Genomic DNA, 17,962 nt, shown 5'->3' with positions numbered 1-17,962 from the left:
ATTATGTATGCACTTAAAAAGACTTACCACCAAAATGACTGCCTAATTATTTCTAATTGGCAGGAGTCTGTGTAGTCATTGAGCTGTTTGTAGCCATTTTAAGGTTCATTTAACTATCCTCGGGGCCATGGGATAGATGGAAAAAAGCTCCCACTGCACGCTGGCCTTGGCTGGCGCCGTTAATCAATTTAGGTGGGCTTGGGTTTGAAATGCATTTGCTCATGCAGAGGTCAAAACCCGAAGTAGTCCAAGCAAAGTTTGGCTTTTTGAAGCCACTTGACTGTATTCATTAGCAATTAGTAAAATAATTGTGTCTGTCACTATATTTGGATTTCCATATGACTGGGTATTCTTTCATCAGCGGCCCTTCTTACAGCATATTAGCTTCACTGGAAACCAAATATCCTTCCAACAGACCTTTTTAGCGACTTCAGTGCGGCGGCATATGTTCCGATATCCCACCTTTCTTCGTTCATTTGTTCGCTTCGACGCCGCGCCGCGTTTCAACGCCGTCCTCTAATTTGCTCCCGATTGATTGCCGAGGGAAAGTTTGTACCCAAGGACAACATTTTAGGGCTTTTAAGGCTATCTCGGAGGAATTAGTCATTAAGCATGAAGAGGGGAAGCGAGTAGGAGTCGAATGGAATGCTGAGTTTTGGAGTTGGGGGCATCTATCTCCAAGATGCTGACAGCTCAAGGCCATCCCCCAGCACAAGAAAACCCCATAATAACCGCATTGTTTAAAACTCATTCTTACATGAACGTCAGCGCGCTGGTTCTGTCTATAATTACATCAGAAACGTTGTGGATATCACTGGAAAATGACCTTTTTGAGCCGTTCTAATTAGGATGTAGTTATTTTATCTGCCTCTGTCAGATTTAATGTGACATCCCATTAGGTAAGCGTCTCTGAAAGTTTTCAATGAGCGCGTTGTCCCGTGGAACGTAATCGTAACCATCTGCGGGGTGCTGTCAACGTACATAAACCATTCATATAGCTTAAGAAAACACTGGTGAGCAAATTGTAGGCTAATAAAATAAAGGTCAGCTTTGCCATTTTTGCTACGAGAAATGTGGTTCTAGCAGTTTAATATTAAGACATAAGTTCAAGAAAATCATTATGGTTGAAGTGTAAGATGGGCTGAAAGTAGTTTTTCATTTTAAAGCAAAAAAATGTAATTTATTAATGGAATATTAATGCAAATAACAGATAAGGGGTTAAAGTGAGTGAATTGGAGCATAAACTAAAATATAAACTAGTCCAGTTTTAATTTTGAGACTTTTATAATGGTGATCTCTGAGAAAAGATTACACAAGAGACAGAAAACACTACATAAAGTACAAATAGCTTTTCCTATAGAAACTCATTAGGAGTTTTACTTAGGGAAGTCCCATCAAATCCGTGGCAATGGAAACGCTGCTCTGTAGATTATCAAAACTGTTCCTAGGAAATACGTTTTAGAATGGAACAGCGGTTTAAATCTGCCTTTGAACTTTGTGATGGATTGTGTCGGAAATTCTGGTGGTGGTCACAACTGCAACTGCTGCTGCGTGTGTTTGCCTTTGATGTGGGCTCGCAGTGCTACGGGGGTCGCATCAGCATCGCTGGCGTGTTATACAACTATTTACAGCGAGAGCTTTAAGCGCGCATTTGTGCAAGTACCAAATCTCACCGGCTGGTTTGTGTTGAATTTGGGGTTCTGAGTGCAGCCCGTGGCCAAGCTGGCTGTCTGAAGTCTGTCCCTGTCCAAATGTCCCCGTCCCTGCAGACGGGAGGGGGAAATGGGGGCAGACTTTGAGCAGGGCCTATTACGACAGGACAAGGGGTGATGGGTTTAAGCTAAAAGAGGGAGATTTGGACCAAACATGAGGAAGGAATTGTTGGCCTGAGGGTGGTGAGAGCCTGGCCCAGGTACCCAGAGAGGTGGTGGATGAACCATCCCTGGAGACATCCCAGGCCAGGCTGGACGGGGCTCTGAGCAACCTGGGCTGGTGAAGATGAAGCTCATGGCACTGGATGATCTGGGAAGGTCCCTCCAACCCAAACCATCCTGTGATTCTATGAAAATGTGACTGAGCTGTTTTCATTTACATGTAGTTTATAATTTTGTATCTCATTTTTGACTAAGAAAACGTAATTTCTGTGAATTACAAGCTGTCAATCTTTTGTGAACTCTCTCATGTGCTTTATTTCAACCACCTCCCTTTGCTGTGTCTTGGCTGGTGGCCCCTAAGGCCGAGCTGTCTACTCGGGGTAGACTTGTTGAGGAATCAATAGAATTTTGATTTCCTTAAGGTTTGAACTGGGGGATATTAAATAACTGTTTGTTTGTTAGTTGATTTTGTTTCCCCTCTGAAAATGAGTCGAAAACGGCCAAATGGTGTTATTGCTGCTGCTGTTTCTTCAGCTCCATTCTGAGTGTTGTGCTATATGCTACCATTACCAAATAAATGATAGACCAAATAAATGATAGACCAAACAAAAGGTGTTAATGCTATTCTCGCCCCGAATCTTTTGCTTCATTTGTGAAAAGTTCAAAGGCTTTTAAAAACAAAAACCAAACTGTCTGTTCCTCAAAGATGTGAATATACGGAGAATTTATATGGGTTTTGTTCATGACTCTGCTTTGTGTGTAGTTTTTCATGGGGAGGCAGCCAACAGCTGCTGGAATGCGAAGAGAAATGGGAAATGCAGGTGGATGTCAAGCAAGCCTTCAGTTTAAATTATCACCTGTTTATTCTCTTATTTATTCCAAGTCAGGTGGTTGTTTTTCCTTAAGCCTTTGACACCGAGGATTTTAACTATCAAATTGGAAATAAGGGTCCTTATTTCAGAAGATCCCTTGCAGTAAGTTGATAGCATCATGACATTGGTGCATCTCATGAAACCGAAGCTTCGTAACTAGAATTACCAAGTTTCTCGTACGTTGCAACTGTGAGTACAGTAGGTGGTTAGAGGTGATATCATCCCATGTGAGGGCTGGAATAGCTCGATCGCCCATGGTCATTCAATGTTCTCTTATGTTCAAACCCTTGGAGTGCTGCCTGCGCTGTCCGTGAGTGTTCTACATAGAATTTCAGCCCCAAAGACGTGGTCATTTGGTTTGTGGCAGGAAACGGGGCAAAAAGCAAAACTGGGGTGGTAGAGAATGGAATAGGTGCTGTCAGGGGCTCCTTGCGGGTCCTGGGGGGCCGTGCCATGCTGGGCGGGCATTGTTTCATGATTTTGCTGTGGTTTGTGAGGTTTTGTTATTATGTTTTAAACCAAAAATGAAGTTTAGAAGAGAATTCCGTGGTAAAACTTAAGAATTGTATTTCAACGAAGGCATAGCTATGTAGAAATCGTGTTTTAATTGATCTTTGTTACCCATTTAAAGATCGATTAGTTGGGGATCGGTGTCATCTATTGATCAGAACAGTTTGAGGTAGAATAAGTAGTTTTGTTGCTTTACATATTTTTTTTTTTAAACAATTCAGATTTTGTTGTTTCTCTTTTGGATATGTTTTATTTTACAATGTTTTATGTAGCAGTTGCAGGTTCCATGATGAAAACATATACTATTCTGGCGTGGTATATTCTGGCGTGGTATATTCTGGCGTGGTATATTCTGGCGTGGTATATATTATACATATTAGTATTCCTTGAAATGCTAAGGGAAATTTTCAGAATTTCTTTCCTGCGCCTTCCTTGGAGTTTTTAATGAGTTGTTAGGGTTGGGGCTGGGGAATCTCTACAAGGCATTTGTTTCTAAGGACAAGCATGTGCTTTAATCTTGTCTTACAGCAGGTTTTTTGACTATTTAACTGGTAGTGCAACTCCCCGTGGTGTTGGCGAATGAGAAATGCCAGGATGGTTTATTTCCTGTTGGTTTTGGTTTGGATCTGTGCTGGCGCTTCTTTCTGGTTCCAGCAGTGACACCGGTGGTGCCGTGATGCTCTGGGTTGGTTGCTTTGTCAAGGTATGAGAACACTTAGTGTCCCAGGGTGTCAGTTGATTTCAAGCATGTGTTTGGGTAATTCCATTCAGCTGTCTAGTATCTCTTTGTGGATTTAAGTACACATAAATATTATAGCATCTTTAAGCTTGAGCTGTGATTAAAGCCTCATTCTTAGGTGTTTTACAATCACAAAAAATAAAGCAGTCAAAGGGAGACACAAGCACAGCACTTACCTGTAACTAATTTGAACTCGGGGGCTCCAGGGAACCAAAAAATTCAACCTTGAAATCTCACATTTATGTTCCTTAACTTCTTAACATAATATCAGAGGTGTTGTCAAATTTACAACAAATAATTACCTGGATGGTGATTCCATCTGGAAAATGAATTTGACCTCGTTTCGTTGCCGTGTGATACATCCAGGTCTTCCTGCCACAGCAGATGCGGAGTCGCTGACGCCTGCGCGATGTGGAAACAAAGGCTTTGGTGTATTTATTGAGAGCCCTGGAAGTAAGCTGGGCCCTTGTTTGGAAAATAAATTCCAGCTGTATCACAAGGAGAAAACCCGCCTGATGAAATAAAAGCCTGATGAATTTCCGTGCTAATAGAATGTTACCTTATTTATTCACGTAGAATTCGCGTTTTGCCATTATTATTTTTTTTTAAAGAATGTGAAAAAGATCTCAAATGTCTTTAGTGCAGGGTTAGGTGATCAAAAGGAACAGGAATTGCACACAGCCCCAGGCTGGGGTCTCCGGTGCCCAAGGAGCAGCTGTTGGGCTTTGGCCTCACCCTGGGCTTGAGCGGCTTCTCAACTCTTGGGTGAGCAGAAGACAAGCTGGGTAGTCTCAACTGAGCTGAGCTTCTTTGCTTTGTTAACAGATTACTGGAATAACAATTACTTCTCTTATTAACCTTAAATTTGGTTTTCCAGAAGTTAATACATAGTATATATTCAGCTGCATATGTTTGTGTATGTGTTTATATGCCCTAGAACTGCTTTGGATGAGAAAGGATGGGAAACCAGAGGGGTGGTTTATTTAGCAGCCAGGACAGTGTCATAACTCCTGTTTCTTTGTTATTTTATTACCTAAAGGTCATTACAACTAAATTACAGGATTTTTTTCTGCTCAGTCATGAGGTGGCTACATGAACCACAGAATCATTTTGGTAGGAAAAGATCTTTAAAATCATTGAGTTCAACTCAGCATTGCCAAGCCCACCTCTAAATGGTGTCCCTGAGAACCTCATCTCCGTGTCCTTCAAACCCCCCCGGGATGGTGACTCAGTTTTTGAGGCAGTCTCTAGGAAAAGAGAGATCCGAGAGGAATTCACTCATGGAAAAGCAGATGTGTTGTCACACTGACAGTCCTAATTTAAGGTGAAATCTTAGTGACGAGAGGCAGTTCAGAGTCTTCACGCAGATGAACGAGGGAAACGAATGATGGACTGTGTTTCCCCCTAGTGAAGATGAGGCCGAAGATCCTCAGCTCCTTTGGACCAGTGGTGTCGAGGGCAATTGGTGACCTTGGTGTGAGCTAAAGGAGTGAAGAGGGGAGAATCCCCCATGATGGGTGGAGTGGAAGGTTCCCGGTTCCTTCCCAACCCGACCAGCACAATTCATCACCCCCTCTGCAGCCGCCCCTGCTCTCACCATCCTCCCTCTGCACAGAAAAGCCTCTTGAAAAATAGCATTGATGTTTTTCTGTGCTGAACACAAAAATAACGTGTGTCCAATAACGCAGCAGTTAGTGTATGTATTCTACTTCCATAGGGATCTGCAGTGTGCATCTGGCCTTCTCCAGCGGATCACACTCGTGCGTGCAAGGAGATGCTCCACAAGTGAGCTGTGGGTGAAGGGAGAAAGCGAAGGTTGTGCACAGCTCAGTGTAAGGAGCTTTCTTACACATTTTGGGAAGGCACATCACCAAAAATTATTTATCTCCGTGCTTGAATAGCAGCTGTTCAATCTGTGATTTAGAATCGTACAATAGTTTGGGTTTGATGGTTGGGTCATACTCAGCTGTTCTTATCACTCATTCCTTAGGGAATGGCTTCTGGCCCAACTCCACGAGAAGCAAGGCTCTGAGCAAAGGACTGCTGACACAAAGCTCAGCTTAAGTAAACTCGATGTGTTTCTGCAGTTGGCTCTTTTCCCCGGGTCGATCTGTGTGTTTTCCAGCAGCATGGCGGTATCTCAACCGGAGATACACCATGCACTCGGCTCTGGAGCTTGAGCCTTTCAGCTGCTCCAGGGATACTCTTGGTAGGAGAGTCAAGGTGCTGTGGCAAAGGCAGCCCTTGGATCCCCTTTGGGAGGGAGAAGAGGCAGAGCAGCAGGTTGTTGGCTGGAGATGTGCACCAAACAGGCTGCTCCAGGATGAACCACACCAAAGGTCTTCTGGCTGCCTTTATGGGCCGGTCAGCCCTAGTTTTCAGTAACTTAATTACAGCTTTGAGTGTTGTTTCCTCAAACATTTGATTATGTAGTTAATGTAATGTATAGGTGGAGAATTGGTTATTACTGAGCTACGTTGGTGCCTGTACCTGGTGAACCCACTGTCTCAGTTCTGCGAAGCGTGTTCTTGATTGTCCCCGTTGCTGCTTGTACTTCACCTTGCGTTTGCCTGGCACTGTGGATGATACTGGTACTATTGTTCATACCCCCTATTTTGTCACTTCCCAAGTGTCTAAACTGGCTTGAAGCAATTCTTTTTTCCTCGTCGCCCCGCTCTCATTTCAGACCGAAAAGCCGACTACTGCTTGTTTCATTTTCACTCACCTTGCGTTTAACAATAAATAAACCAACCATATTGTCGTACAGGTTATCTATATTTAACTTCCTCAAATGCACGCCTTCTAAAATTGCAAACTGAAGTGTTTTATAGAGGTAGTCACATTCTCATTAAATATATATATATAGTATTAATAATTTCTACACTCTGAACAAGTGCAGTTGATGCTTGAAATTATTTTACCTTCCGCAAGAACTTGTACCATGATTTTTTTCCTGTTAGTGACGCTGAGTTAAACAAGAAGCTTTCCCTTAATATGCTTTGAAAGAGAACATGTCTTGCTGCAATTAGTTGTGCATTTGCACTCTGTCTTTATCATCAATATGAATACCCAGGTTTGATGCAATCCAGTTGCGTTTCATTGTTTTCCCCCAGACTTTTGATTTATTGCTGAAGTATTAAAGAGGCTTGAATTGGTTGGGGTTTGGTTGTGGCCGTTGCGTTAATAATGATCTCATAAGGTTGTGTTGGCGGAGAGGGACGGAGCAGAATGCTGGGGAAGGGGTTGCGATCGTCGCTTCTTCTCTCCAAACCTGCCGCTCGTTTTCTCTTGGTCGAACTCTCTTGTATTTGCGTTCTAATTCCCCCTTCCAGTTTCAAAAGTCCATCTTGGTGATGGTTTTCAAATCGTAGCGTTTCGAAAAGATTAGATTGTACCTATAAGATACAGTTCAGTGCTTTAGTGCAGTATAATTGGGGAAATACTAAACGACACTGACCTCATTTCCTTTAGAACAATGAAAATTAATAGTTTCACGTTTTATTAGGCTGATATTCCAGATGTAGTGTACATTTAATTAAGTGTAGTTTCCTTTTGGTTATGGTATGTGTATCTGCTTTTTGTCGCAAATTCTTTCTAGTTTTACAGTTTTCCACATGTTTTCTTTCACCGTTTATGATTTTTTCAAAGCGGAGCTATAAGGATTTAAATCACTTTAGCATGCAGCAAAACAGTTCCCATTCAAACAATAAACGCCATTTTAAAAAGCCTTTAGATCTTCTGTCACTTCATAAATATAAATGTATAAAAACATTATGCAGTTGTAGTGCCCACCTGCTAATTAAATGCAGATTTCCTCAAACTTGTTTTAAAATCTGCTTATTTGTTTCAACTCTGTCTCTGTTCGGAATACATATGGCCCTTGTGAAACTAATTATGCTTATGGAGCAGCTGTTAAATTTAGTGCAACTAATTTTATCCAATATTTTACATTTTAATTGATTACCTGTGAAGAAATTAGCAAATTAACACTTATTGTGCAGTGACTGAATGGGCTTTTATGGATACTTTCCATTTTTACAAGTGGACTAAGTGTTGATGGAATAAAGCCGTTTCTTGGGGTTTTCGATCGGGAGGTTATTGGTGAGCCTTGATTATCTGGGGTGAGAATTTAGGGAGAGCCAGCGATGCCAAAGCATCTGTGTGTTCTGTAACTCGGACATGAAAAGCAGATTGGAAAGTAATAGCTTTTCACAGAATTTTGGTAACATATGGGCTTATCTGGATCTAAGAACTCTTTGAAGATCTTTGAACTTGACTAAATGACTTAACCTTTGCCTTGGTGGGTGGGTGTTTGCTGGCTTGGGGGAAGGGCTGCGTGCTCCATGTTCCTCCAATATTCCCCAATTTGAACGCTTTGGGACTTGCTTTAGTAGAAATAATCGGGATTGCTTTAATTTCTCAACAGTAATAAGTAGAAAAATCCCGATCCGTGGACTTGTGTTCTTGCTTACCCGTGAATTCTTGGCACAGATGACTTCTCGTAGCTCAAACTTACATCTTGATTTCCTATTCCGTTCGCATTGCAAGAGATTTTAATAGTAATTCATGGTAATGCGCAGGTGGATCAGTTCATGCTACACGTGGCAATGTGCTGTGGCTTGTTATACACCGAGCAGCACGTTTAGTAGAGCTTAATTATCACTTCATGAAATTATCTTCCGCTGTCAAGAGCCCAATGCGTACGCTGGATTTAATATCAGCCTTATGGAAGTTTGCGTGAAGTGTTCTTAAACAGATATCTTAGGATTTGGGGCTTTTAGGCAAAGAAAATAGACAGCTACCTTATTAGAATGGGAAGGTTGTGTGGGGCTGCCGGCAGGACTTATTTATCCCGGAAGATGAAATTGTTGCAGAGAATTATCCTGCAAATACGGTTGGTTTGAAGCATTTAGTCTCTGTGCTTGTTTCTTCAAAATGTGGTAAAACTACATAACGTGTCTTAACTCATATCCACTAAGCTGTTGCTTAATATAATCAGGCAAATGTATTTTAAATTTTTCATGCTTCTCTACTTGTGTGAGAAATCCCTCAGATTTCTTCAGACCAGCAAAAGGCTTCAACAAGAGTTGAGGTTCAGCTTAAGTTTAATAAAACTGTGTTGTCGTCGCCCAGTGGTTATTTGGAGCAGTCCTCTGTTACTGTCGCTGTGGACGGATTATGAAGGAGAAACGTTAATACGAGGTAAGATTTTTCAACAGTAATCGTGGCTGTACGACGTTGGAACACAATAGTTACCCTGGTTTTAAAATGATTAACAGAATATACACTTTGCTGGCATTCAGGAATTGAGGGGAGCGTGAACATTAGACTCTTTTCCCTCAGTTTTCCTTATTTGTTTCCCCCATTCGTGACCGGGGTCAGGACATCTTACTGGATTTTTGGAGTTGTGTTGCTTTGTTTGTGCTTTCCAAATCCTGTTTGTAATCAATGCAAGTAAATAGAATTAACTTCAGCAGAGTTGGTTTTAGTTGGGAAGACGCTCTGGAGCATCAAGGGAAAATACTAAAAAAATAAATATTTGCAAAGAACTCGTACGGTGATAGAAGACCCAGACAATTCGTGTTTGGAGGAGGTCAGGCTGTGTCTGTGTGCAGGTTGTCGTGGGTCAGGGTGGCCGGGCTTTACTAAGCTGAGTCTAAAGGGCGGGTGTTGGGGGGCCCGGGCTGCAGATGAACCTTGTGTGCAGCTTTGTTTCTGGAGAAGGCTGTGCAGGATGGACTCTGCACGCTGAATCGAGTGCAGCGGGATAGATCAGATCTGCAGCAGTGGCCACAAAAGCCACCAGCGTGCTGGGTTGTATTGGCATTGGTGCGGCCAGCAGGGCCAGGGCAGCGACCGTCCCTGTGCTGGGAGTGGGGAGGACAAGCCGCGAATCCTGGGGGCACTTTTGGGCCCCTCACAACAAGAAAGGCCTTGAGGTGCTGGAGCGAGTTGAGAGAAGGGAACGGAGCTGGTGAGGGGCTGGAGCACAAGTGTGATGGGAACAGCCGAGGGAGCTGGGGGTTCAGCTGGAGAACAGGAGCTGAGGGGAGACCTTCTGATCTCTGAACTGCCTGAAAGGAGCTTGGAGCCAGGGGGGTCGGGCTCTGCTCCCCAGGAACAAGCGCCAGGAGCAGAGGAAGCAGCCTCAAGTTGCCCAGGGGAGGTTGAGGTTGGATTTAGGAACAATTTCTTCCCCAAAGGGCTGTGGGGCATTGAACAGGCTGCCCAGGGCAGTGCTGGAGTCACCATCCCTGGAGGGGTTGAACAGATGGACATGAGGTTCTCAGGACATGGGGCAGTGCCAGGGGTGGGGGAACGATTGGACTCCATGATCTAGAGGGTCTCTTCCAACCTAAGTGATTCTATGATCCTACTTTGCAATGTTTTCTGTTTTCTGAACTATCATGTCCTGCAGAGGTGGCTTCTGTGCAGCAGAACTTCACATTGTTGTTAAGGCTGTAACATCCCATTGACAGTCACCTGCCTACCTCCAGGGACCGCTTATATCAGCTGTTTTCTATACCAGTAAAACCCAAAGGATAAGCAATGATTAGGGTTCACTCTAAGCTAATGAATTTGATGGGTGCGAAAGTTTGCAAATGAAAGAACAGTGACAGCTGTAAAGAAAACGCTTATCAATTTGTCAATGCATTGTAAGTGCATTATGACAAATTTGATGCAACAGGTCTGCCTTTTATTTTTAAAAGGTGTTTTTCTGTGTATATATGATACCTGCCATTCGTTCTGCTTCAATGTGAACAGACAGAAATCTAGGGTTTGAGCATCCAGCGAATCTGAACTGAATTTGCTGTTCTTTGCACCTGTGAAAGGTGGACATGAAGTTAAGCTCAAATTTGAGCTGAGAAAGTAGGCCCTCTGACAATTAATGATTTAGATTCGTTAGTTATTTCTGTTTGAAGGAATATACCCTTGCATCAAATGAAGGTGATTTGTGTTGTTATAGGGCGGTTGGTTTGGGTTTTTTCCCCTGTTTCTGACTTTGCATTTTACCTGCGGAGTTTGTGGGAACCCATTGAATAGTGACTGTAGGACAGTGATTTTTTTGCCAACCGAAAGATCTCGCATCCAGAATACTTTTAGGTCAAAACTTCCTCTACCTGAAGCCTTGAAGAATGGGTCGATGCTTTTTAATTTGTGATGGCATAATAAAAACCCCTTTTGCGACAGAATACGTTCTGCGGTTCATAATACGCTGCTTAAGTGGTAATTTGATCTATTGTAGTGGTGCTAATAGTGTGAGCGATAATAGGAGCTATTGGGTTGCAGGAGGTTCCATGTGCTGGAGGAAGCGCAAGCCGGGGGGCTCTGACCCCGGGCTGCTCCGCGGGGCTCGGTGGCCGCGACACAACGTTCGCCGGACGGATTCCAGACCCCATTGCAACCTTCTTCCCAAATGTGATTTATAGCTTCATCTGGACGTGGTGTTTTCTTTTGCTTATTCAATCCTTGAGTCTTGTTAAACAGTTGCTGCCTTTTAAATGGAGTGATCTCTTGTGGGTGATTTTGGGTTTGAAGGCCTTTGGAGTTTGGCACTCCGAGAGTTGCTAAATACATTTTTTACTCTGTTTTAAAAGTGTCCTTCCCCCCCCAGCCCTCTCAGTACTTAATGAAACTTTTCAATGAGGAGCCTTCAGGTGTTTTATGACGTACGTTGTAATAGAAACTAATGCAAACTTGAACTGCTGCTTTAAGTAATCGTTATCTATGGCTACTCACCTACTGTAGAAACGATGTATTGATCCGTGGTAAATTAGAAATTAATATTTAGAAAACAGTCTAAAAGAAATTCAGCAATAACGAGAAGTGGCTTTGGATGCATATAGAAACAGTCATATTGTAATATTTGATCTTTTTCCATCCAAGTAGATCACTAAGAGCATAGATTTGTTAGAGAGGAATGGATACCGAGGTTGAGAAGTGAGGATCCTGTAACCTGTGGCCAGGAACCACGTCCCAGCACAAACCCTTGCACCCGTCTCCAGTTTCTTGCGTTATTGGGCCTGGAGGCTTGGGTTGTTTATAGGCCATTTATAGGCTTTCTGCAAAGTGTGTTTCACATCTGAATTGGATATTAAGGATATGAAGAAGCTGTGTGCAAGTGTCCGCTCCGCAGGCTAAAGACAGCGGTTTGGACATGTCGCTTTATTTGCTTTGGAACGTTGTCATTAGTAGTAATGTATTTAATATGTAAATAGAAGCACTTAGCAGCTGTAAATTCTTTGGTTATTTGCTTAGTTAAATGGATAAAATCTTAAGAATTTCAATTTTAATGTTAAAGAAAAACTTTCTTTCCTTCTCCAATAGTTCCGAAGATTACTTTGGTAATACCAATCACTTCATTAGGGGGTGAATAGTAGCTAGTGTGGTTTAATTTCATTTGCATTCTTCCTTCAGAGTAGAAGCAACGCTTTGCTTTTCACTTTCCTTGTGATAAATCGTCAGTTTATTTACAACTATTGAATTACTAAATGATTTGAAGATGTGTTTTAAGTAATTGGGTGATATAACAAATGTCACATGCAGTCGCTCTGGATTTTGTGCAGGTCGCGCTCCAGAGCTCGCCAGCGCTCTTACAGCGGGAGCAGCGAGAGATCCGGCCACAGGAGAACCCCCAGCGGCTCTCGGGAGCGGCGCAAAGGCAGAGACAGGGAGAAGGGCAAAGAGAAGGGCAAGGGCAAGGAGAAGGAGACGTGCGGCACCAAGCCTGGGTGAGTGAAACGACAAACAGGACACAACCTACTATTGGTTTACCTTTGCTTTGTAGTATTTGTTGTTTTATAGAAATTATTTAAAATCTTTGGATAGCGTGATTTTTAGTGTTTTAAAATTTTGGCGTGTGACATTTCAAACTAAAACTACAGGATGGTTCAATTTACAGTTCTTTTTTCCCCTTGATTTGCGAATAAGTTACATAGCTTTCTTCGATTGATTGAGGTAAATGTTTTTCCAATACATAATAATCCCGATTTAAGGAAAAATGAGGAGTATTGAGAGCCTGAAGACTATTTTTACAGTTCACCCCCATGCTATAATACATTGTCAGAAGTTTTTTGTGCTTCATTCGTGGCTCACAGGATGGTTTGGGCACCAGCTCCCTCTTTGGGTGGTGGGTGAACCACCCTTCAACCCCGCTCTCAGCCTCGCTGCTGCTTGGAACACCTTGCATCATTGATCTTGTTTGCACAGATGTCAGGAAAGGCAATTTCTGTAATTACCTCTGCTTTATACACCTTGATCCTGCAGCATTTCCTGCAATGTTGATCTTTTGCTTTCAGAAAGGGAGACACTGCTGTGTCGCCTCCTGAACCTCCCTTGGGTGGATTCCCACGGGATTCCCACTGGAACCCAAAATGTGAATTTCTAGAGCAGCATCTTCCACCCACGTTTGTAGCCGCGTCTCACAATTACCTCCCTGCTTTTATGGCTTGATGTATTAGTTATTTAGTCTCTCAGATATCATTACCTGCTTGTCCATGGTTATAGCATCGATTATGTCAATATTCAAGATCAGCTGTTTGCATGGGGTTTTTGTTATTTGCAGTACGTTACTTAGACTGCTGGGAACCTCAAGAGCGGCGTCTTCCATGTATGTTAAGGGATCGTTTCCTCATTTTACTAAGCCACGTGGGATATTTGTCTCTCCGTGTTGTGGATGTTTTGGGCAATCTGCGATGTTCGCGTTGTGTCTGACAAGATGCATTTTACCCGAAGTTCAAATATCTTTCGATACGTTTAGAAGACTTGAGGACAAGCCTGGATGTTCCAGCCAAAACTTTTTATTATAACTAAGGTAGAAAAGTAGGGAAAGAATCCATCCTGAGCACATAACATTGGGTGTGTGAGAGGTTTTCTGGTCTTTGTATAGACGCACGTCTTAAATCACGTTGGAGGGTACAGCAGCGCTCCATTAGCATCCTGCCCGACTTGATGTCCTGTGACAAGGATCAATACCTGATAGCTGCAGGAAGAACACGGGAGTGCCCAGACAGGTTTGGAAGGAAGCAATTTATCTTTATCTTTTGATAACTTACAAAATTGCTTACGCTAAATTTGAAACCAAAATGCCCTGTTTGGGTCATTTCCAAGGTAGTTGGGACAAAGAGTACAAATTGATAATAGAAACATTTTGTACCATCAGTCTGTTTTCCTCTGAGCTCAAGGTAGGGTTTGCGCAGGGATCTCTTACTTGAAGCATTATTAGACTCCAAAATGAAATACACCGTGGGTGATGTTGATATCATCTGTGCTTCATAAACTTTTCTGAGGGGGGGCGACTTGTTTTTCAGTTTAATCAAATAGTGATCCAAGTATATCTGTACCGAGAATAGCGGTCTGAGAAGCTTTTTCACTGTAGTCATCTGTCACTCTGAAGATTGACGCTGTATCAGCATCACGTTATTGTTTGTTATAGGCTTTGCAAAGCAATGTATTTGAACACAGTATGAGGCTTCCTCCAGCCTCCCAAGTTCTCAGCTTTCTTCCTCCGTATCATTTACTTAGCCATTTATTTTCTTTTGGGGTGAAAAGTATGGGGAAGAAAAGCCAAGGAAGCCCACCTGTCCTTACTCAGCCTATGGATGTATAGGAGGGAGGATGGTACAACACAAACTGCGGGAACCTTTGGCCAGTGTCAGGCTGTTGGCTTCCGGCATTGTAGTTTTTGACACCAGCAGGGAGGTGCCATGGCCGGTTTCTTTTCTCGTGATGCTCATTTCCAAGGGAAGCACGTAGATACACGTTTGTTCGGTTGTTCTGCAGCAATGAGGTGGTTTGTGGTTGGTTGTGCTCTGCTGGAGAAGCGTCGGCTGTTGCGCGGGCACAGGTGTTGTGACAACCCCACCGAAACAGCTCAACTCTTCTGTCCATACATTCTGCAATGCTTTAAGGAATATACTGCGTGTGTAGAGGGAGGTTGTGGTAACAGCTGCTTTGAGTTTGGGGTGGGGACCTCATTACAGCATCCGACAGCACTTGGTGAAAAACCTGGTGCTAACAGCAGCTTATCAAACTTTGCCATAGTTTTGTGCTACAGCAGCACACCCGAAATATTTATAAACTGAAATATGTTGGTTTTAAATCAGGATTATTTAGTTTCCAGTGAAAACTTTGCAAAATAAAGCTGATGATAAGCAAGTAGCAAGAAATGTTGTGAACTGGTTTGCATTCAGCTACCACAGTGCTACTGATTTTCTTTGCGTTCTGCAAGTGACCTGAGCTGACCCATTGGCTTTGCTGCTGTGGTCTCCTGGTCTCACCGTACTTGTTCAGACTCTGTTCCCCACCTTTGTTTTTAATTGTTTTGTATTTCTGTTGCAGCGCATGGGAGATGGAGCTTTATTGCCTGCAAGGATATATATATAAAAATCAATAAGCATGGCTTTTTCTGAGTAAGTCTTGCCAGCGTTTCCAAAGTAAAAGCACTTGCTTGGCCTTGCAGCCTTTTCTATTTATCCAGTCTCCCAGGCCAAGTTTTAAATCGTATTTCTGTGTATGTAATAACAATATTGTTCTCTAGTTGTGACCTCTGACTGCGTTATTGCTTTGGACCATTACTTGCTGCTACACCAGTGCTCCTGCTCTGTAACTAGCACACATGTGCTTGGCTTCCCCGCTCCCAGGACAGAAAGCACTACATCTACTGCTTTATTAGGAATAACACGGAATTGATAAAACAAGGACCAACATAGAGTTTGTGATGCATTATCCTTGTCTGTTAACTCTGTGTAGTGGGCATCTGGTGTGTAGTTTTAGTCCGGTGATTTTCTTTTATTAAAATCTTGGTTTTATCTCTGCATCAATGGAAAGGGACAGGTTGGGTTTAGTTTCTAATGGCTTATCAAGAAGGGAGCTGCAGTCCTGACAACAGACCCTTGCTGTTTCATTTTGATTATTGATGGGAAAATTAGTGATAGTTCTCCTGGGAGTGTAATGTACTTTGTCCTAGCAATCTGATTTTATTTATGTATTTGAATCTTGTTGGTAAAGCTGAAGTGCACTAATTTCTAGAGAGAACCAAGTATAAAAACAAGATTTGAAGCAGCGGCAGTAGGGTTTTGGTTACAGAATCCTCTCTTCCTATTGAAAAGTGTTCTGGAAAATGGGAAAACAACATGCTGGGTACAGTCTGGATTAGCATTCAAATCCTAATTAACTGAAAGTGCTGTATTTGGAAAGACAAGCTCACAGGTAAGCAAAGCAGGTTTCTCCTGTTACAACATCTGATTTTGAGCTGAGCTCTGCATGAAGGCGTCGCTGGAAGAGGCTCCGGGTTCAGCTCTGGTTTTCTTGCCGGGGTCTCCGGCTGCGCTTGGGCTCCTGTTCCATTGCTCCCCAAGGCGAACCAACCTCAACCTGCTTTTCCTCACATACAAACGGGATGGACATGTGTGGCTTTATTCTGGCATTCCCTCGATAAGACTGAAGCCGCATTCCAGCCAGTCCCAGACACTGATTCTTCCCCTCCCATGTGTCTTTGGCTTCAAAGCTTCACCCAGCAATGGGGTTTGAAAGCTGCTCTTTAGCGTATGGTATAGGAATTGTTAATATAGTATTAGCTACACATATCCCAAGTCTTGGACATCAGTGACCTCTGTAGGTTGTGAGGTATTTGAGTTGAAATGTCGTAAGGCAGCTGATTTGACGAGCGTACCAGCGCTGCGCTTTGGTCTTGTATACGTATGAGCTGTTTTCTGTAATAATTTAAATGCAACAGCATTAGTAACTATTGCTGACAAGTGTTCTAAGGTATATGAAATCTGGGAAATCCACATCTTTTTAGTATTTCTAAAAATAATCATGAGTGACATATTCAGCGTGTCACCAAGTACTGAAATGGAGAAATAAACCGAACAGCAGAGTCAATTAAACTGTTAAGTGTCATTCTTTATTTGATCAGTGCTGGGGATCACCCTCCATCAGCGCTCCAAAGTCTTGATGCCCTTGCATTGCTTATATTCACATAATTATTACATATGCATTACAATCTTTGAAAATATTGACATACATCTATAATAAGAAATAATTGATGATGTTAGTTATAATTGTTTAGTTTCTTTCTTACCTCTATAATTATTAATTAAATATAAGCTAAGCATTTTGCTTCTAAACTTCATCTTCTGTCTCCTCTTGTCATGCAGAAGGATCCAAAACTTGAGAAATATCCCCTGGTTTTGCAGGTGGTCAGAAAGCATTGATCATGTTAATTGGTTAATGATGGGTACGCCTTTTGGAACTTAATCCCAGCGTGCGTTAATTTAGCAGCTTCTCTTCAATCCCCCCCTTTTCAATGCACTCACAGGTTCTTTTGCAATATAGATCTACAAACTATGCTCATCTCATGTAGCGGTGCGGCAGAGTTCTCCGTTCCCTGATAGCCGTACCAAATAGAACGTTGTAGCGTAATGCAAGTGTAATTATTAGCATTAAAATTAGAGCCACAAGCTGTATCATTTTTTGTAACTTCATGTAATACTTGAGTTTATTCCCAAAAGGATTTGCGATTGCTCGTATTTCAATACTTTATAAGACTATTGTCAAGACTATAATTATCACCAATAATGCCAACAAGGGATAGTTTCCAGTTTCAGCTTCGAACCGTGCAGACAATTCTTTTAGTTCATTTTGGGCTATAAAAGTTTTCACTGAAGATTCATATAAAAACTCTGTAGTCTCAAGGCTTCGCTGAAACGACCACCTGGGTCCCTATTGGATTTTGGTCCTGATTTACTGAAACACATCATTGCACCACTACAATATTTTTCCGCTATTTTTTTTTTGGCTAATCAAAGCATTACATTCATATTTATGCTTTTAAAAATGCTCTTGTTTGAAAACAACTTGACCTACACATCTTCACTGACCTGGACGTGTGTGCTGTTGAATTTTGATGATTGAAGTCTTGATTAACTTAAAACTATGAAAGCTGTGGCATTCCGAGATGTGCT

At 42.3% G+C, this 17,962-nt stretch overlaps 1 protein-coding gene across 4 annotated transcripts in view; it reads left to right on the top strand.

The window, feature by feature from the left end:
* The window catches only part of RSRC1 (arginine and serine rich coiled-coil 1), a 126,328-nt gene that overhangs the window by 19,546 nt on the left and 88,820 nt on the right, over positions 1–17,962 (top strand). For 3 of the 4 annotated variants that reach the window (XM_071812753.1, XM_065845032.2, XM_065845031.2), the window contains exon 4: positions 12,563–12,727. The exons of the other annotated variant lie outside the window; for it this stretch is intronic. In XM_071812753.1, the coding sequence (XP_071668854.1) occupies positions 12,563–12,727 (165 nt within the window). The remainder of the gene's footprint in view (positions 1–12,562; positions 12,728–17,962) is intronic. 4 annotated transcript variants of the gene reach the window in all.

This window comes from Patagioenas fasciata, chromosome 9 (genome assembly GCF_037038585.1).
Source record: "Patagioenas fasciata isolate bPatFas1 chromosome 9, bPatFas1.hap1, whole genome shotgun sequence".
Classification (NCBI taxonomy): Eukaryota; Metazoa; Chordata; class Aves; order Columbiformes; family Columbidae; genus Patagioenas; species Patagioenas fasciata.
The sequence above is the reverse complement of the archived record's forward strand: the minus strand, read 5'-3'. Positions and strand labels throughout refer to the sequence as shown.